The 21,856-nt window shown below is 47.4% G+C and overlaps 1 gene segment (V, D, J or C); it reads right to left on the minus strand.

Annotated features, from left to right (window-relative positions):
* Positions 1 to 10,198: 10,198 nt before the first annotated feature.
* LOC142068710 (Ig heavy chain V region 914-like) lies at positions 10,199 to 10,537 on the minus strand. The segment is given in 1 exon segment: positions 10,199 to 10,537. A coding segment is annotated over 1 exon segment (339 nt).
* Positions 10,538 to 21,856: the final 11,319 nt, after the last annotated feature.

Genomic DNA, 21,856 nt, shown 5'->3' on the forward strand with positions numbered 1-21,856 from the left:
GAGGATGAAGTGGAGTTTAAGGATAATCTAGGCATGTCCCAATATCTAAACAAATACTTTGCTTTAAGTCTTTAAAGAGGCTAATGAGGATCTTAGGGATAATGGTAGCATGACAAATGGGAATGAGGATATGGAGGTAGATATTACCATATCTGAGGTAGAAGCAAAACTCAAAACAGCTTAATGGGACTAAATCGGGGGGCTCAGATAATCTTCATCCAAGAATATTAAAGGAATTGGCACATGGAATTGCAAGCCCATTAGCAAGAATTTTTAATGAATCTGTAAACTCAGGGGTTGTACCGTATGACTGGAGAATTGCTAACATAGTTCCTATTTTTAAGAAAGGGGGGGAAAAGTGATCCAGGTAACTACAGTCCTGTTAGTTTGACAACTGTAGTATGCAAGGTCTTGGAAAAAAAATTTGAAGGAGAAAGTAGTTAAGGACATTGAGATCAATGGTAATTGGGACAAAATACAACATGGTTTTACAAAAGGTAGATCATGCCAAACCAATCGGATCTCCTTCTTTGAGAAAGTAACGTTTTTTTAGACAAAGGAAACTCAATGGATTTAATTTACCTAGTTTTCAGTAAGGCATTTGATACGGTGCCACATGGGGAATTATTAGTTAAATTGGAAAAGATGGGGATCAGTATGAAAATTGAAAGGTGGATAAGGAATTTGGTTAAAGGGGAGACTACAGTGGGTCATACTGAAAGGTGAACTATCAGGCTGGAGGGAGGTTACCAGTGGAGTTCCTCAGGGATTGGTTTTGGGACCAATCTTATTTAATCTTTTTATTACTGACCTCGGCACAAGAAGTGGGAGTGTGCTAATAAAGTTTGCAGATGATACAAAGCTGGGAGGTATTGCCAATTTAGAGAAGGACCGGGATATCACACAGGAGGATCTGGATGACCTTGTAAACTGGAGTAATAGTAATAGGATGAAATTTAATAGTAAGAAGTGTAAGGTCATGCATTTAGGGATTAATAACAAGAATTTTAGTTATAAGCTGGGGACACATCAATTAGAAGTAACGAAGGAGGAGAAGGACCTTGGAGTATTGGTTGATCACAGGATGACTATGAGCCGCCAATGTGACATGGCTGTGAAAAAAGCTAATGTGGTCTTGGGATGCATCAGGAGAGGTATTTCCATTGGGATAAGGAGGTGTTAGTACCGTTATACAAGGCACTGGTGAGCCCTCACCTGGAATACTGCGTGCAGTTCTGGTCTCCCATGTTTAAGAAGGATGAATTCAAACTGGAACAGGTACAGAGAAGGGCTACTAGGATGATCCGAGGAATGGAAAACGTGTCTTATGAAAGGAGACTCAAGGAGCTTGGCTTGTTTAGCCTAACCAAAAGAAGGCTGAGGGGAGATAGGATTGCTCTCTATAAATATATCAGAGGGATAAATACCAGGGAGGGAGAGGAATTATTGAAGCTTAGTACCAATGTGGACAGAAGAACAAATGGATATAAACTGGCCATCTGGAAGTTTAGACTTGAAATTAGTCGAAGGTTTCTCACCATCAGAGGAGTGAAGTTCTGGAACAGCCTTCCAAGGGAAGCAGTGGGGGCAAAAGACCTATCTGGCTTCAAGATTAAACTCAATAAGTTTATGGAGGAGATGGTATGATGGGATAACATGATTTTGGCAATTAATTGATCTTTAACCATTCATGGTAAATAGGCCCAATGGCCTGTGATGGGATGTTAAATGGGGTGGGATCTGAGTTACTACAGAGAATTCTTTCCTGGGTATCTGGCTGGCAAACCTTGCCCACATGCTTAGGGTTCAGCTGATCATATTTGGGGTCGGGAATGAATTTTCTTCCAGGTCAGATTGGAAGAGGCCCTGGGGGTTTTCCGCCTTCCTCTGCAGAATGGGGCATGGGTCACTTGCTGGAGGAGTCTCTGCACCTAGAGTCTTTAAACTATGATTTGAGGACTTCAAGAGCTCAGACATTGGTGAGAGGTTTATTGCAGGAGTGGGTGAGTGAGATTCTGTGGCCGGCATTGTGCAGGAGGTCAGACTAGATGATCATAATTGTCCCTTCTGACCTTAATATCTATGAGTCTATGAATCTAGTGAAAGCAGTTGCAGAGACTTTACACTAGCTGAAGATTTGGCCCCATGAGGAATTCGCTCCATCCGTTGGGTGTGATACAAACCCAAAGGAGGGCAAGAGAATGAATCCCGTTGTCTCTGATTGGCACTAGATCAATCCCTCAATGCGCTTGTCTCCTTTACACCAACAGGAGGGGTCCTGTGAGTCTGACACAGAGACGGGCCCCAAGAGAGCAGAGGCTCCAGGTCGCCAAGGGGAGAGTGATTCAGAACAGGACTCACTCTAGATTGGGGTTCACAGATGAAACGAGGGATCTCTGCACCCAGCGGGGCTCTGGGAAGGAACGGGAGAGACATTGCCAGGGAATGGAAGGGTTAAAACTGACGGGAGGTTTGTGTTACATTCATCGGGTTGCTGGGATGTGATAACAGTTAGTGAAAGGAGGAGTACAAGGAGGAGGGAGACAAATTATTCTCTTTAACCTCTGAGGATAGGACAAGAAGCATTGCGCTTAAATTGCATCAAGGGAGGTTTGACATTAGGAAAAACTTCCTAACTGGCAGGGTGGTTAAGCACTGGAATCAATTTCCAGGGAGGTTGTGGAATCTCCATCAGGGAAGATTTTTAAGAGCAGGGTGGACAAACACCTGCCACGGATGGTCTAGATAATACTGAATCCTGCCATGAGTGCAGGGGGCGGGACGAGATGAGCTCCCGAGGTCCCCTCCAGTCCCAGGAGTCTCTGGCTCTATAGATGGATATTGAGCTCTGAAACCTGAGCGCGGATTTGTTTTTCACTCTGGCTGTAGGTCCCGTTCCTGTGCCCAGGGCTGGGCTGTCTGTGGAAGTGCTGCCCCCGCGCGGCGCACGGGAGAAGGGCGGTTCTGCCGCTCGGGTTTTTGTGTGAGCCCGGTCGGGATTCCCCTCGCTGGGTCTCTCGCTCAGTGAGACCGGGCGGTGTCCTCGGGCTTCAGGCCGGTCATTTGCAGATACAACAGGCTGTTGGGGTCATCTCTGGAGACGGTGAATCGCCCTTTTACCGAGTCACTGTCCTATATGCTACAGCCGTGAATCTGGGCGACCTACTCCAGCCCCTTCCCGGGAGCCTTTCGGACCCAGCTCATCCAGTAGCTGCTGAACGTGAACCTGGAGGCTTTGCAGGAGAGGCGGAGAGAGTCTCCGGGCTTCTTTACATCCCCTCCGGACTCCACCAGCTGCAGCTGGGACCGGGCAGCTGGGAATAGCAATTAATTATGCGGAACATGAGGACCTCGGGAAATAGCACAATAACCCCCCGCCTCCCCAGTACATCCAACCCATGGAAAGGGAGAATGGACCTTCCGGAGATGCTGCAATGAGAACCAGGAACAACCAAAGCTTCATTTCCCCGGGTGCTGCAGGGGAAAGTTCTCCGGGGACTGGCTGGTGACTGCAGAGACCCGGAGGGTTGCGGATTGTGTCTCCGGGTGCAGCCTGGGCAGAGAGAGGGACAGATTTAAACAGGAAACTCTCACCCTCATTTGTATGCCCTGCTCCTTATAAGAGACCCCCGCCATTTCCTAGCCCGGACTCAGTTCCTTTGTGTGGGGCTGAGAGAAGAGGCGGCGCTTCGTCTCTGTGGCACCGCCCCTGTCTCAGTCGGAGCTTCCTACTCGACCATAAGGAGAGAAACTGGCATCTTCTTTATCCCTCCTCTCGCTCCCCCACCTAACCGTGACCCTGAGGATAAACGCCACCTTCATATATGTCTGAACCGGAAAACTACATGAATACCTGACTTAGAGCCCCCAAATCCGGACTTTACCCAGGATGTAATTCCAACCCTGAGTTTTAATACTGGCCTCACCCTTCATCCCTACCTTGAAACTAAGACTAGGCGAGACTTTGGGGAGTCCGGGGCCGTATCTCAGTCAGTGGGAGCTGCGCTCTGCGACCCTCGTGCCCCCCCGCCCCCCACCCACGGGCCTCTGCTTCTGCCTCGGGAGCCGCCTCCCCCTGAGCGACCCCATGAAATCCCACCGTGTCCCTGTCCACAGCCCTTAGCCACGTGACTGTCCCCAATGCCCTGTGGGCCAGTGCTGGGCTGTGATGTCATCGGGGGCTGAGGGGCGGGGTCTTTTATCTCCATGGTGACACTGTGACATCCGATGAAGTTGCATCCGATGAAGTGAGCTGTAGCTCACGAAAGCTTATGCTCAAATAAATTGGTTAGTCTCTAAGGTGCCACAAGTCCTCCTTTGCTTTCTGCGAATACAGACTAACACGGCTGTTACTCTGAAATCTGTGACATTGTGGAACTTTACTGTGGGCAGGATCCTGAGCTGCACCGTTTACACCGGGGCTGAGATTTCCAGCAGTCAAATGGATGAAAAAAATGCTCGAATCTCTTTGGAAAGTCCCAGCGGTGCCACATTCCCAGGCTCAGCAGAGCGGGGTTTATTCCGGCGCTGGGTGATCTCTGCCCCCAGGACCAGCTCTAGGCACCAGCAAAGCAAGCTTACATGCTTGGGGTGGCAAAAAACCTAGAGCCGGCCCTGCCAGCGAGCCACCGCCGCAGAGGGAGGGGCCGGGCCTGGAGCCACCCCTGAGAGGAGGAGACACCACCCATAGCACGGGGCTGAGTGGCCTCCTCCGGCCCTGCTGAGCCAGACTTCACTGCAAACAGCTGGCCTGGCGCACAGAGCTGCCCCTGGACTCAGGACTGACCAGTCCAAAGCTGCTTCCCACCCACTCCGGGCCAACTCGCCTGGGACTGGTCCAGCATCGGGACCCGGGTATTTTGACACCAGCCCGCCACCAGGCTCTGGGCACCATCCATGTTCCCTGGCTGTTCTGGTGCTGCGGGACTCAGCTCTGCCCTCCGAGCCCTGGGGGCTCCACGGGGCTCCATGCCGGTGGAGTTTGGCTGGAGGTGCATGGCCGGATACCCTTTTGTGGGTCTTAAATGAGCAACTGCAGGGGCCTGGCTTTGGATGCCCCTGGACCAGTTGCTCCTTCCCTCCAGTTAGGTGCCAGAGGAATGGAGAAAGGTTTGACATTTGCCATCTTTAGGAAAGGGACCAGTGAAGCACCAGGGCACTATAGGCCAGTCAGTCCAACCTTGATCCCTGGAAAGGGACTGGAACAAATTACTGAACAATGCATTTGTAAGCACCTGGTGGATGACGAGGACTAGCCAGCATAGATTTGCCAAACCAGCTGAATTTCCTTCTTTGGCAGGGTCACTGGCCCAGGGGATGGGGGAAGCAGCAGCTGGGCCATATCTCCATTTTCACCAGGCTTTGGTGGCTCCAAGGGGAGGAGTGGAGCTGGGGTGCTGGTGTTAATGACTACACTAGTAGGAAATTGTTTTATTTCACTAACTACAAATTCTGTTTTCATTTTTTAAAAATTTAAACAGTCAAAACAAAAAAAATTGCAAAGCGCAAACGTGTAAAAGCCAAAAAAAGGGGGAGCAGCCAAAATTTTTTCTGCTTGGGGCAGCACAAAACCGAGAGCCGGCCCTGTCTGCCCCACAGCCCCGCCCGGACTCTGAATGGCCCATTGCCATATCCCAGCCTCCATCTCTCTCTGCCTCAGTCCCACGTTTTGAACCTGGGGCTGTGATAGTTCCCCGGCCTCACGGTGGCCTTGTGGGGATAAAGGCAATAAACGTTTGTGAAGGGCGGAGATGCCACGGGGAGGGGTCCCACATCGGTTATAATTAACTAATCACCTTCCGCTGCATTAATGCCATAAACATCCCTGGTGTAAATCAGGAGTAACTCCAGTCTAGTGAAAGCCCTTGCGGTGACTTTACACTAGCGGAGGATTTGGCCCCAGGGGCAATTTGCTCCATCCGTTGCGTCTGATGCGAACACCAGCGCGCTTGTCCCCTTTACACTGACCTACGCTGGCCTGTGAGTCTGACACCGAGGTGGGCCCGGGAGAGCCAAGGTGCCAGGTCTGCGAGGGGAGAGTGATTCAGAACAGGACTCACTCCGGATTGGGGTTCACAGATGAAGCGAGGGACCTCTGAACCCCAGGACCAGCGGGGCTCTGGGCAGGAAGGGGAGACACATTGCCCGGGAACGGAAGGGTTAAACTGGCGGGAGGTTTGTGTCCCGTTCCCCGGGTGCCGGGTCTCCTGCCCGAGCCCGAAGCGGGGGGTGTCGCTGCTGCCCCCGCGCGGCCGCCGGGAGAAGGGCGATTCCGCAGCCTGGGTTTTTGTGCGATCACAAACCGGTTTGGTGTCACTGTGTAACTCGCACAGTAATAGCGGGCGGTGTCCTCGGGCTTCAGGCCGGTCATTTGCAGATACAGCTCACTCTTGGCGTTATCCCTGGAGATGGTGAATCGCCCTTTCACTGCATCGAGGTAGTATATAGTACCCCCACTGCCGCTTATATAAGCGACCCATTCTAATCCCTTCCCGGGAGCCTGGCGGACCCAGCTGATCCCGTAGCTGCTGAAGGTGAACCCGGAGGCTTTGCAGGAGAGGCGGAGAGAGTCTCCGGGCTTCTTCACACCCCCTCCGGACTCCACCAGCGTCTGGGACCGGACACCTGGGAATAAAGACAGGCCATTAATGTCGGTATAAAAACAGCGAGAACACAATATTCTTCTAACTCTGCCAGGTCTTCAGAGGAGGAAAATACCTTCCAAAGCTGCTACAGCGACAATGACAAGGAGCAAAAATCCCATTTTCCCGGGTGCTGGAGGGGAAAGTTCTCAGGGGACTGGCTGGTGACTGCACCGACCCAGGGGGCTGCGGATTGTGTCTCCGGGTGCAGCCTGGGCAGAGAGAGGCTCAGATTTAAACAGGAAACTGTCTCCCTCATTTGCATGCCCCGCTTTATAAGAGACACACACTCCTGCTGTCAGTGATCGGACTGACTCGCCCCAGGGCTCCGGCTGCCGGAGTCAGACTGTCCCGTCCTCTGTGTCTGTGCAGCGCCGGGCACAGGGCGCTGGGATCCTCATTAGACTTTCGGACCCCTGGGAGGAATGAACAGCTCCCTGCAGGGACTGTATTTCCTCACACGGGAACTGAGGGTCTGGCTATTCTGAGGTGATATTGGGGATTGGAGGGACTCAGCTCTGGAGCCCCGTTGCACATGCACAGGGGCCATGCAATGTCCGGTCTGGGGAGTCAGTGTCTGGGGAGGGGTCGTGTCCCAGGGATCCATAGGGCTGGGCCACCCCCTGGAGACAGAAGATTTCCCCTGCCACTGGGAGGGATTTGGGAGGGAAGCCCCTTTCCCTTCCCAGCAGTGACCGGCTACATTGAAATGATGCACGTTGGACCAGGTCTGGGGGCCCGGCTGTGTGTGCGGGTGGGAGAAGCTGGGGGTGGGGGTCTGAAGACAGAGTTAAGGTTTTGCAGAGGAGCCTCCCTGACATTTGTGTGCCTAGAGAGGCGTGTCTGGGAGTTTTGCTTTAGGGAGGGAGTAGAGGGAGGATTCAGTAGACAATGGAGGAAGATTATTATGCCCGGCTGATATTTATATCCGCGTTCACACTCCCACTCCCATTCACACTCCACTTCCCATTTATGCTCGAATTGTAAACTCCGCGGGGTAGAGAGAGGTGTTATGGTCTGTGTTCGTACCGTGCCTAGGAATAGGGGATCCTAGACTATGATTGGAGACCCCAGGCGCTAGGATCACAACCACCACCAACTCCCTCCCCCCTAATCATCATCAGCTTAATCATCTACTTAGTTAATTATTAATAAGCAATGAAGTGCAGGCAGAAGCGTTCTCCTTTTTATGTTTTTAGATTTTGTATGATGTAATATTCAGACATTCGACTACTGCTACTACTTAATAATAAAATATTTCCGTTCCCACTTACATTCAGACCCCTGTAACCATTCACGCTGAAACAGGTATTTCTTTTCCCACTCCCATGAACACTCCCATTCCTGTTTACATCCCCTTCCTGTTCACTCACACACTCCCATTTCCACTTCCACTCACACTCACCTTCCTGTTCTCTTTCATGCTCACCGTCCCATTTCTGTTCCCATGGATATTCCTCTTGCATTCCGATTCATACTCCCATTCCCATTCCTTTTGCACAAATGCGAGTCGGAGCATTTGGCCCTGACTTCATTCTAAGACCCAACAGAGTCAGGTCTCTCTGTCTGACTGTCCCCCCAGCGGTGCTGTCAGTCACTGCAAAGGTTACACAAAGGAGGGAGCCGGGTCTGTAGGTCATAGGAGGGAGGATGCTACACAGAGCCAGAACATCACAGGATTTGTCCTTTTTGGAGAGGAGGGCAAAGACAATGTATTGGGGGAAGGGGGAGGGGAGGTGGAAGGAGTCTTTATAAACCTATTAACGTCTGTGATTAAACATCCGGATTCTTATCTGGCCTGCTGGGCAATTCCCCGTAAGAAAGAAAATGACATGAACCCCCTGATTTCTTTGTTTACTTCCCTTTGTCCTCGCTGGGCTCACTGTAACTTGCAGACCTTCAGCGCCACCAAGAGTAACAGCCTCATGGCATTGCAGGGGACGGGTTTTTGTCTCAGCTCAGACCGGGTTTCACTCACTGGGACGCTGCACAGTAACCAGGTCGTGTCCTCTGGCTTCAGGCTGCTCATGTCTAAATCGGCCAGGTTTGGGGAGTTGTCCCTGGAGGTGGTGAATCATCCTTTGACAGAAGCGGCGTGATATTCCTTACTCCCATCAAAGAAAATCACGGAGGCCCACTCCACTCCCTTCCCGGGAGCTTGTCGGACGCAGTGTAAACCAGCCTGGCTGAAATCAAAGCCGGAACCTGTACAGGTGAGGCGCAGAGATTGTCCGGGCTTCTTAATGTCTCCTCCTCCGGACTCCACCTGCGGAGCCTGAGCCCCAGCCCCGGGGGATGTAAAAGCACATGGAGAATCCAGATGACGGTGCTGATGCTAACCGGATTGATGCTTCTGTTAATATTGCTACGGATCACAGCTCTGATTCCAATATTGCCACACGTTATTTCAAAACAAGGGTATCTCCATTTCCCCCTGAAGAAATACACACCTCGGAAAGCTGCCACAGTGAAAAGAAAATGCAGCCAAAACATCAAGTGTGTTTGCTGGGAAAAGTTCTCTAGAGGGTTGGGCCGATCACTGCAGACACCGGGAGCTGCAGGTTCCCAACCCAAAGGGCTTTAAGCAGGGAATACAATTACTCGACTTGCATATCCGTGCTCTTAAAATGGAGTACCAGGGGCTGGCATTGCATTTCTCACTGAGGTCCCTTGTCCCGGGCTTTGGGAGATGCCATGATACGGTGTGAGACCCTGAGGGGATAGAAGCATGTTCAAAGTAATCTGAAGCACTGAATGTATCCAGTCTGTGAAATACAGCCCAGGAGTGATTACACCCTTGGGTGACAGAAATACTCCGCTCTGTAAGGGAGATTTGGGAACGGACGGTGAGCTTTCATGTCCCCTTTTTCGAGGTGGATAAACTGAGGCAGAGAGAAGGAAACTGATTTGCCCGAGGTCTGTTGGCTGTTAGAAGAAAAGCCAGGTTCCCCGAGGCCCAGCCCGCCCAGTGTTCTAATAACCACACTGGCCTGAAACCTGCTAATCGAGCATTCAAATAACCCTTAGAGCACAGGGACCTGAAGATGGGCCTCCCTTGATCCTAGAAGAGCGCCCTGGTCACCGGGCTATACAGTCATTCTTATTCACACTCTATCTTGCTCTCTCCTCACAAAGACTCTTTGCATTCTGAAGCAAGTAGAAGAAATTCAACTGCAACTCTTTGGAGAGGAGTCCCCCAGGAAACCTTCAAGCCCAGTGGCTGGGCCCTCCCCTGGGAGGTAGAAGATGGACCTTGTTGAAGTCCATTCTCTGGCTCAGGCACAGGGGGGCTGAGAGTCAGGGTGCCTAATTCGAGGCTGTAAATTCCATTGGGAGCCAGGCACCTCTAGGCAGGCATTATAATAACTACCCTTAGACCCTTATGTGATTCGAAGCCCCCGGGCTCCCTACTTTATTGACATAGCCAGTGCCCCCAGTGGGGCGGGTTTGGTGCTTAAATGTCATCTGAGTCTTTCCTCAGATTTCCACAGTTTTGCAAACCCTGAGCGCCCCAACCAGCCAACTCCAGACGGTGGCTACAGCACTCGGTTTTTGTCCTAGGTCCCTGGCTGTGTGTCTCTGACACAGGGATACAGGGCGGTGTCCTCCGCTCTCAGGCTGCTGATTTGCAAACGCACCAGGCTGTTGGCATTGTCTCTGGAGATGGCGAATCGCCCTTTCACGGAGTCAGCATAGTAGGCGCTGCCCTGGGCAGCAGCTCTAGCCAGCAAGTCCCGCCCCCTCCCGGGGGCCAGACGGATCCAGTCCATGAGATAACTGCTGAAGGTGAACCCAAAGGCTTTGCAGGAGAGGCGGAGAGAGTCCCCAGGCGTTTTCACATCCTCTCCGGACTCCACTAGCTGGACGTGGGACCGGGTACCTGGGAATAAAGTCATGTTAAGAATCATATCAAAATAGTTTGGGAAGAATATTATGTCCCCATCTATCTATAGAGAAACTAGTAAAAGAAAATATCTTCCGAGACTGCTACAAAGGAAACGAAATGGAGCCAAAGTTTCATTTTCCCAGGTGTTGAAGGGGAAAGTTCTCAGGGGATTGGCTGGTCACTGCACAGATCCAGGGGGCTGCTGATTGTGAATCCGGCTGCAGCCTGGGCAAAGAGAAAGATCAATATAAACAGTAAATGGTCACCCCTATTAGCATATCCCCCTCTTTATAAGGAACAGGTGGGCTTGGCTACACTTGGGAGTTAGAGTGCATTAAAGCATCCCCCGGCACCCCAGCTTGTCCACACAGGCAAGGCTTGTAGAGTGCTCTGACTCCAAGGCTACAGCACTCCTGGTTCTCCACCTCCGCGAGAAGATTAACTCCTGCTGTGCCTTGGCTGAAATGCCTGGGCATCAGTGTGAATGAGGTGTTGCATTACTGCGCTCTGATCAGACTCCGGAAATGTCCCATAATCCCCTTAAGTCAAGTGGCCACTCTGGTCATTGTTTGGAATCAGCTGTAGGAATGCAGATGTGCCCTTTGAAAACTCCATTTCTGACACCCGGCTGTTTATCTACTCTGAGACAAAGCAACCATTAGTGCAGAATGCTGTGTGAGAGAGAGAGAGGCAGGGTCTGCTGCTGTCTGAATTTACAAGACAGCATGCTGACACGCTCTCTGCCCCCCAAAAAACCCACTCTCTCTCCCCCCACATACATACAACACAGTCCCTGTCACACTCCACCCCACCCTCCCATTTGAAAAGCACGTTGCAGTCACTTGCATGCTGGGATAGCTGCCCATAATGCACCGGGCCCAATGCCATTGCAAGTGCCGCAAATGTGGCCACGCCAGCGTGCTTGCAGGTGACAGTGTGAACACACGGCAGCGCTTTCCCTCCTACTCTCTCCGAAGGCGGGTTTAACTCACAGCGCTCTACATCTGCAAGTGTAGCCATCCCCAGGAACTCCTTCACCAAAAGATCACACTTGCTGCCTCTGGGGATCCAGGACAAGGAGGAAGACCCGCTGTTAGAGCAATAAGAATAAAAAGAGATCTTAAAATGACAGACCGGTAGGCAGGTAGATTAGATTAGTTGTCTTCAACAATGATAACATTCCTCAGGGGCGTTTATCACTCAACTTTACATGCTTCCTTACTGCTTATATTTCCTGCCATGGTAGCATCAGACCAATGGCTCCTGCAAGTAATAACGGAACATGCAACATAAAACGATTTTGTCAAATCCTCCGGCGGTTCAGTCTAATTCTATATATTTCATCTACTCTATTCTGTAAACAAGAAGTGAGCACAAATCAGTGCCTTTGTGTTGACAATTGCGGTTGATTCCTGTCTTTTCTTAAATGTGGCCATGTTAAGAGACAAACACGATGTTAACCCACTGTTGGCTTTGGTGATGGGTTTTGTCACTGTGATCTAGTCTCTCACACAGTGATACCGGGCAGTGTCTTCCTGTCTCCTGCTGCTCCTTTGTAAACACAGAGGGTTGTTGGGATTGTCTCGGGACACAATGACTCGCCCTTTCGCTGAATAGGTGTAATGAGAACAATTTCTTGTATTCTGTGCCCTGGAGACTGTCACGGAGTCCCTGGGCGATGCTCTGGAACTGCTCCCCATGAAGTCAGTCAGGACTCTGGGGTAGTCGCCTTTCTGTGAGCAGCCTGTCTTCAGGACACACAGCTCACACAGCTTCCACCTTCCTGGGTCTGACCTCGGAGCATTCAGCATCCTCTGCCTCTCCGTGCGCTTCCCACAGCGAGTCCACTCAGGCGGTGCTCCTGGGGAAGCCAGAGGGTCCTGCACCCCAACTTCGCAGTCAGACGTGACTCTCAGCCAGCCAGTAAAACAGAAGGTTTATTAGACTACAGGAACATGGTCTAAAACAGAGCTTGCAGGTGCAGAGAACGGGACCCCTCAGCTGGGTCCATTCTGGGGGGCCGTGAGCCAGACAACCACGTCTGCACTTCACTCCATGTCCCAGCCAGCCCCAAACTGAAAACCCCTCCAGCCCCTCCTCCTCTGGGCTTTGTTCCTTTCCCGGGCCAGGAGGTCACCTGATTCCTTTGTTCTCCAACCCTTCAGCTCTCACCTTGCAGGGGGGGAAGGGCCCAGGCCATCAGTTGCCAGGAAACAGGGTGTGGGCCATTCTCTGTGTCCAGACTCCTGCACACACATGCCCTCTAGGGCACTGCAATGATCATACACCCTTACCCCACCACCTAGATACTTAAGAACTGCCTAGGGGAAACTGAGGCACCCCCACACTATTCAGAGGAAACATTAAGAACAGTCCCACTTCGTCACAGAGACACTCTCCAGTTGCTTCCCAGGAGCCTGAGGTGCCCAGCCCTGAAGTGAAACCCGGAGACTTTAGAAGAGAGGCGAAGTCAAAGGGCACCTGCAAGTTCGATGTGCAAACGAGCCATTTATGTAGGTACAGAGTTGAAAAAAAATATGTTTTCCAACCCCCAAAGCCCCTCTTCAGTCTTGTCCCCAAGGCTGTGCTGTTTTCTCACTGCTCCCCCCAGTGCGGAATGGAGAAGGGGATTCTGCACCCCCCCTTCTCTCACTGACCCCCCCTTTTGTATTATCATTTAAAGCAGAAAATAAATATTTTGGGGGTTATTTTTTCTTTTAATCCAAGATTTTTTGCTCCTTGGGAAATGCTTCTTGTGCCAGAAAAAGCCAGCTTTTGCTGAAAAATTATTCAACTAACCACAAAAGCAAACGAACAAAAAAGAAAAGCAAAACAGACAGACTTGGTGGGTTCTAGTGCTAAAAGCTGAGAGATCAGGGCTCTTCTGCTGGAATGTCTCTCTGACAGTGGTGAAAGAAAGTGGAATCACAGCATGCTGAAGTAAAGAGGGTGCTAGACTGAACTCCAATTAATCAGGTTGAGGATTTATGGCATATATTATGCAGGAGGTCAGACTAGAGAATCATACTGCTCCTTTCTGGCCTTTAATTCTATGAATCTGTAACTATCTGGGAGGTTGTGTGCATTTTTACTTTGGTGTCTGAGAAGGGCCACATTCAAATATGACCATATAAGAACATAAGAATGGCCATATTGTATCAGACCAAAGGTCCATCTAGCCCAGTATCCTGTCTTCTGACAATGGCCAATGCCAGGTGCCTCAGAGGGAATGAACAGAACAAGTAATCATTAAGTTGTCCATTCTCTGTCTCCCATTCCCAACTTGTGGCAAACAGAGGCTAGGGACACCATCCTTGCTTATCCTGACTAATAGCCATTAATGATGGACCTGTCCTCCATGAACTTATCTAGTTCTTTCCTGAACCCTGTTATCGTCTTGGCCTATACAACATCCTCTGGCAAAGAGTTTCACAGGTTGACGGTGCATTGTGTGAAGAAATACTTCCCTTTTTTGTTTGAAAACTGCTGCCTATTACTTTCATTTGGTGCCCCTAGTTCTTGCCTTATGAGAAGGAGTAAATAACACTTCCTTATTTAAAACAAAACAAAACAATGAGGAGTCCTGTGGCATCTAAAAGACAAACAAAATTATTTGGGCATAAGCTTTCTTGAGTGGCAATTTAGACCCCATTATTTTCTATGTATAGTTGGGATGATGTTTTCCCATGTGCATTACTTTGCATTTATCAGCATTGAATTTCTTCTGCCATTTTGTTGCCCAGTCACCCAGTTTTGTGAAATCCTTTTGTAGCTCTTCGCAGTCTGCCTGGGTCTTAACTATCTTTAGTAATTTTGTATAATCTGCAAATGTTGCCACCTCACTGTTTACCCCCTTTTCCAGATCATTTCTGAATATGTTGAATAGGACTGGGCCCAGTACAGACCCCTGGGAGACACCACTATTTACCTCTCTCCATTCTGAAAACTGACTGTTTATCCCTGCCCTTTGTTTCCTATCTTTTAACTAGTTACCAGTCCATGAGAGTACCTTCCTTCTTATCCCAGGATATCTTAATATTCCAGAAGCCCCAGTTTTTATGGACACACGATCATAGATGGATACAGAGATTTGAAACCTGATGACAGATATTTTGATTTGACTCTGGTTGCAGATCCCATTGCTGTGCCTAGTACTGGATTGTTTGTGGAATTTCTGCCCCCATGCGACATATGGCAGAAGGAAGTTTCTGCAGCTTTGGTTTTTGTATTTTCCCTGTCGGGATTCCCCTCACTGGGTATTTCACCCCTTCCCTGCCTCCTGTCTGATCCAGGCCATCCAGCTGCTGCTAAGATCAAACCTGCTGGTGGCACATTGCAATTTATGGGACTCTCCAGGCCCCTTCAGCACTGTTCCCAAGTGGGTCAGAACCACCTTCAAGTTGGCCCCTGGGGGAGAAGGGGTAAGAGGCAAACTGACTGAGGAGATAATCTGAGTCATTGACTATTGTCTTTGAAAAGTCATGGAAGACGGGAGACATCCCAGAAGACTGGAAAAGGGCAAATCTAGTGCCCATCTATAAAAAGGGAAATAAGGACAATCTGGGGAATTACAGACCAGTCAGCTTAACTTCTGTACCCGGAAAGAGAATGGAGCAAATAATGAAGCAATTTGAAAACACCTAGAAGTTAATAAGGTGATAAATAACAGTCAGCATGGATTTGCCAAGTACAAATTGTGTAAACCAACCTGATAGCTTTCTTTGACAGGGTAACAAGCCTTGTGGATGGGGGCAAGTGGTAGATGTGGTATATCTTGACTTTAGTAAGGCTTTTGATACAGTCTCGCATGCCCTTCTCATTAAGAAACTAGGGAAATACAATCTAGATGGAGCTACTGTATGGTGGGTGCATAACTGGTTGGAAAATTATTCCCAGAGAGTAGTTTTCAATGATCACAGTCATGCTGGAAGGGCTTAAAGAGTGGGGTCCCACAGGGATCAGTTCTGGGTCCAGTTCTTTTCAATATCTTCATCAATGATTTAGATCATGGCATAGAGAGTACACTTATAAAGTTTGCAGACCATACCAAGCTGGGAGTGGTTGCAAGTCTTTTGGAGGATTGCAACGAAGTGGGAATGTTCTTAATGTTTTCTCTGAATACTGTGTGCATGCCTCAGTTTCCCCTAGGCATTTCTTAAGTATCTAGGTCGTGGGATAAGGGTGTATGATGCTGTCTGCACAGAGAATGGCCGACACCCTGTCTGCTGGCAACTGATGGCCTGGGCCCCTCCTCTGCAAAGGTGCCAACTGAAGGTGTTGGAGAACAAAGAGATCAGGTGGCCTCCTGGCCTGGGAAAGAGAAAAAGGTGAGAGGAGGGGTGACAGAGTTTCAGTTTTGGAGCTGGCTGGGGAAATGGAGGGAGGCCCAGATGGGGCTCTAGCCTCCCTGCCCCCCAAGATGGACCTGACTGAGGGGTTCTGTTCTCTGTACCTACAAACTCTGTTTTAGACCATGTTCCTGGCATCTAATAAACCTACTGTTTTACTGCTCCCCTGTCACTTACTGCCAGATGCTCCATCCATGGGGTGCAGTCCATCCCACCTCAACCACCAGTTGCTCTGGATGCGATGCTCTGGAACGACTCCATATGAAGACAGTCAGGACTCTGGGGGAACCTCCTCTCTGTGAGCAGACTGTCTCCAGGGCAAGAAGCTTCCACAGCTTCGACCTTCCTGGGGCTGACCTTGGAGCATTCAGCATCCCCTTCTCACACTGTGCGCTTCCCGCAGCGAGTCCGCAGTGCAGGAGTGGGGAAGCCAGTGGACCCGCACCCCAATTCTGCAGTCAGATGTGACTCTCAGCCAGCCAGTAAAACAGAAGGTTTTATACTCCTAAAGTAAAGAGTATAGAAAGATAGCTTTAGGAGTATAACTTTGGGAGTACACCTTCTGTGTCAGGTGAATGTAACATGACTGCATGAGATGTCTTCCTGGAGATTGGTATCATACAGAACCTTTTTCCAGAACTATATTATTACTGGTTCATAGCAATAAACTTGAATGACATTGGTTATTTGGTCTCTTGAATATATTTGATAATGAACCAAAGTGGGTGAAGCGATTTATTATACAGCACTGAGTTGCATTGTATTGGTTGCAATATAATTAAAGAGAGAATGGTATCTGTTGGACCAGTTTGTGCACGTCATCAGATCAAGACTTCCCCACAAGTCAACTTCCCATCACCACCCAGTCCCCTACTGTATTAGTTTTCATCATGTTAGTAGATACAAAATAGAGGCCAAATCATTCTTTATCTCACTATGGCTCGTATGCTCCAAAGTCTTGCATCTTTTAATAATGAGCCAGATCCAAAGTCCTTTCTAGTTAAGGAAAAGACTCTCAATCATTGACAACAAGGGGTTTTGTATCAGGCCCTGTACAAGGCAAAGGCAAGAGTTATTTTCCCCATGGCTAATATGGACTAGTATCTGTGTCTCCCCTGCCCACTCTCAAAATAAACAGTCACAGATTACATTCCTGTTTTACACTACAGCTATCCACCTCCACCTTTCCCATCCCACATACATAGCATCTTCCCTCACACTTTAGGAGAAGGAGTCCCTCGCTCTTTCAGCAAAGACCAAAAGGATAGGTGCAAGTTAGGCCATCAGGCAACAAAGTGTGGATTTTCAAAGGAGCACAGAAAGGTTAGGTGTCCAACTCCCTTTGACATTCAGGGTAATGAGCCGTTAGGGAAAAGAATAGATCTTAGGAGAAGCTTATCTCCCACCTGATGAGCCTTCCTGAGAACTTGCCAGAGAGCCTGTAAGTAATGGGTGATATGAATCTATCAGGGCAGGTGACCAGACCACATGACACTGGGCTCCATCTTGGGACATCTGTATTTTTCCTCAAACTGGTCTGGGAACCGAGTTTTGAAACAAAGGGTTCCCACCCTATGCTAAAGCTATATAAGTCAGGGAGCGATATCATGCCACACAAGAGGATTCCTGGAGAGACCTAAGGAACAAAGACTGAACTGGGGGAAGTGCTGGAGCCAGGTTAAAGAGATTTCTAGCCTGTGTATGGAAACCTGAGAAACCCAAGCTGCAAGGCAAATGCAGCTTTTGCCTTGAGAATCTGTCAGACTGCTGATATCATCGGTCAGGGTGAGAAACTGCTCATTCATAGTCAATCTAACTCGTGCGTTAAGCTTAGGTTGCATTTCTGTTTATTTGCTAGATAATCTGCTTTGATCTGTTTGGTATCCCTTCTAATCATTTAAAATCTAACTTTTATCATTAAAAGCCTTGGATATATTTGAACCTATACCAGTGTGCTTTTCAGTGAAGTATCTGGGGAAAATCTCAGCTTCATTACCACAAGTGTGCGTATTCCTCTCCACGTTGAGGGAGAGACGAACCAGGTAATGCATTCATACTGGTCAGTGTTTTGAGGAGGGCAGGACGGTCCAGCTCTGGGATCCTAGGCTGGGGAGCTGGTTGGTATCTTGACTGCAGCTTCTCTCTTTTTGGTTCATGCAGTGGCTGGCCAGAGCTTGCACGTAACTGCAGCTGGGTGCATCCCTGCCTGTGGGAATGTTGGAGGAAGTGTAGGACTGGGAGCAGTTTTGCATCTTGCCACAGCAGCACAGTGTGAGAGGGAGCCCAGACTGGTGAGACATAAATGAGACATTCCCTTTTTTCCAATTGCTTTGTCTTTTGGGTCAACAATTCTTCTGTCTCCGTTATTTTCCCTCTTTGAACCAGTTGTTTTCCATGACTTCCCCTTTGAGGTTAGTAATAAGACTGTTCTTGCACCGTTGTTTTTCCTTTCTAAAAATAAATATTATCTTTCCTCTGTGCAATAATTTCAAATTCCCACCGGCAGAAATATGAAGGGAGATTACATCATCTATTGTGAAGGAGAAATTACCAACCGAGAGAGACATAAATTTCTGTGAAAGAGAATAACAGCAAAATACACCCAGAAGTGCCATAGGATCCAGACATCCAGGTAGGAACCCAAAGCTCATTTTACTGAGATTATTGAAGACTATCAAAAGTAGAAGAGAATTGAAAATGTAGTGCAAAGATTATAATTTTAACTCGGGAAATCTGAAGGAAAGATTGGGGTTAGGGGCAATAGATCATCAGTGAGAAAGGTAAAGCAGCCCAGTTAAAATGAAATAATCTGATTATCAAATAGAAATACCTGCTCAGGCATCCACCATGTCAGAAAGAGTATGATTGCTTGTTCAATCCAGGGGGGAAGGAAATGAAGGTAGATGAGTTATAGAAAAGCATGCCTAAGAAAGAGCAATGAATGGCTTTCAGATTTAAAACATAAGAACATAAGAACGGCCATAGTGGGTCAGACCAAAGGTCCATCTAGTCCAGTATCCTGTCTTCTGACAGTGGCTAATGCCGGGTGCTTCAGAGAGAATGAACAGAACAGGTAATCATCTACTGATCCATACCCTATTGCCCATTCCCAACTTCTGGCAAACAGAGGCTAGGGGCACCATCCCTGCCCATTCTGGCTAATAGACATTGATGGACCTGTCCTCCATGAATGTATCTAGTTTATTGACTCCTTGTGTGTGTATTTTCTTTTTCACGACAAGACTCTGTTTCTTTTCCTCAAATGTGACATTTATTGCTTGTACAATTTTTGAAATAAAACAAAGAGTCTCTCTCGTCTCTCTCTCTCTCTGTGTTTTTCTGGATTTCCATTTTTCTGTCATACCTTTATGTTGCACCATTGTCAATGTACCATTAACATTCCCGGTGTAGACATAGTTTCTATGGGTGCATCATAAACTAGTGAATGAGGAGATAAAAAGTGCGTAAGGGAAAAGCAAGGAAGAGAGGAGTTAACCCCTGATAGAATTTACCACTATATATTTTTCTGCCCTGTTTCCAGGCCCCATTTCAGGTGAATGTACTGCCCTCCGTTCCCGCTTTCAGTTGTGTACAGTTTGACACCTTTGGCTATTTTGAAACATATAATTTTTTTTTATGTTTGGACAGGGGAATGTTTTGTACTTGTGGTTTGACACGTCTGGCTGATTTTTTTTTAGAAAAAGTAAGGGTTAATCTGAAAGAATCGAAAGAGATGACTTAAGGAAAAGGAGGTTTAAAACAATAAGAATTGGTTCGCTTTAGTAAGGAGAGAGGTTGGTTATTAAAGAGAGGAGAGATTTTTGGTTAGGTTTATTAAGGAGAGAGAGTTTTAAAGACAAAGGTTTGAAAGAAAGGTTATTATAGAACTAAACAAAATTGAAATAAAAGAGGAAAATATAAAGGTGGATTGAAGGAGGAGCATTTAAAATAGAGATTTTTTTAATAAAGAAGAACATATCCAGGTAAAAAAAAAAATAAGGTTGAAAGAAAGCACAAGATGGAAAAAAAAGGGATTTTAAAAAGTAGCTGGAAAGCCTGTGTTGAATGACAAAGGGCTGTGTGACAGAGCTAAAGTGTCTCATTCACCTGCACATCTACCAATGTGACATATGCCATCATGTGCCAGAGATGCCCCTCTGCCATGTACATTGGCCAAACCAGACTGTCTCTATGCAAAATGGACATAAATCAGGCATCAAGAATTCTAACATTCAAAAACCAGTAGGAGAACACTTCAACCTCCCTGGACACTCAATAACAGACTGAAAAGTGGCAATTCTTTAACAAAAAAACTTCAAAAACAGACTCCAAAGAGAAACTGCAGAACTGGAATTAATTTGCAAGCTAGATACCATCAAATTAGGCCTAAAAAAAGACTGGGCATGGATGGGTCGCTACAAAAAGTAATTTTCCCTCTGCTGATACTCACACCTTCTTGTCAGCTCCATGCATCTGATGAAGTGGGTGTTAGCCCATAAAAGCTTATGCCCAAATAAATTTGTTCGTCTCTAAGGTGCCACAGGGATTCCTCATTATTTTTGTGTTGGGGAAATGTTTCTTCAAACACGCTTATCTTTTAAGTGTATATTCTTTTACAAAACTTAAATTAAAAGTCAATTTTCGGTAAAACTTTAACTATATGAAAAGGTTGTGGAAATATCTTTCATGCAGGGCTTATCTCAGGAGGGGTGGGGAGGGGAGGAGAGGGAGGGAGGGAGGAAGGAGGAGGCGATGGGCTGTAGAACAGCTTCTGATTGGTCCAGCAGGGTTTCCTCCCAAGGCTCACAGCCTCTGGTATCGTTATCATTTCCCTAGGGACAGCCACTGGGTAAGCTTGCTGCTTACCTCTTGCTACTGCTTTCTATAATTTACCTCTCTCACTAGCCATGTGTTCTGCTGATGAACAAAAAAAGATGTTTCTCTCTCTTGCTGTTTTCTAAACTTTACCTCTTTCACACAGCCCTGTGTTCTGCTCATGAACAGAAAAGCATCTCTCTCTCTCTCTCGTTTTCTATACTTTATCTCTTTCACACAGCCCTTTGTCACTGAATACAGATTTTCTTCCTAATATTTAAAATTCCCTTTTTTTCTGGCATGTGCTCTCTTTCAGCCTAATTCTTTTTCCCTTTATATTTTCCTTTTTTATTTCCAAAATAACTCTTTTTAAATGCTCCTATTTCAAGCCACCTTGATATTTCCTCATTTATTACATTTTTTTGTATTTTATAATAACCTTTCTTTCAAACTTTTGTCTTTAAAACCCTCTCTCCTTAGTAAACCTAACCAAAAATCTTTCCTTTCCTTAATAACCAACCACTCTTCTTACTAAATCTACCCTAAGCAATCTTTTATTTTTTAAACTGCTTTTCATTAAGGTCTTTCCTTCTGTTCTTCCATTTTTTTTTCCTTTAAAACCCTCTCTCCTTAATAAACCTAAACAAAAAAATCTGTCCTTTCTTTAATAACCAATCTTTACTCTTTGAAAACCTCTCTCCTTAATAAACCTAAACAATCTTTCTTTTTTAAAAACTCCTTTTCTTTAAGCTCTCTCTTTCTATTCTTTTGACCTAACCCTTCCCTTTTTTCTAAGAAATCAGCCAAATTTATCAAAACACAAGCATACAACCTTCCCCGGTCCAAACATTAAAAACAAATATTTTTTTTCAAAATGACTAACAGTGCCAAACCTATACGCAACCAAAAACAGGAATGGAAGGTGGGACATAAACCCAAAATGGGGCATGTAAATGTCTCAGAAAAGTTTATGGTGATGAATGCTATTGAGGGGACGACTACTGAAGAGATTTCAGATTTATTAGTTCTGATACCTTTGCTTTAACAGAAAGTATATGCTACTTCTCTTTGAACAGATCTGTATTTTATTGCTCAAAAATTTGGAGAAATAAACTCAGTCTCTCTCCTCTTTCTCTCTCACACTATATTTTTATCTTATTCTGTTT

This window comes from Caretta caretta, chromosome 13, assembly GCF_965140235.1.
Source record: "Caretta caretta isolate rCarCar2 chromosome 13, rCarCar1.hap1, whole genome shotgun sequence".
NCBI classification, from domain to species: domain Eukaryota; kingdom Metazoa; phylum Chordata; order Testudines; family Cheloniidae; genus Caretta; species Caretta caretta.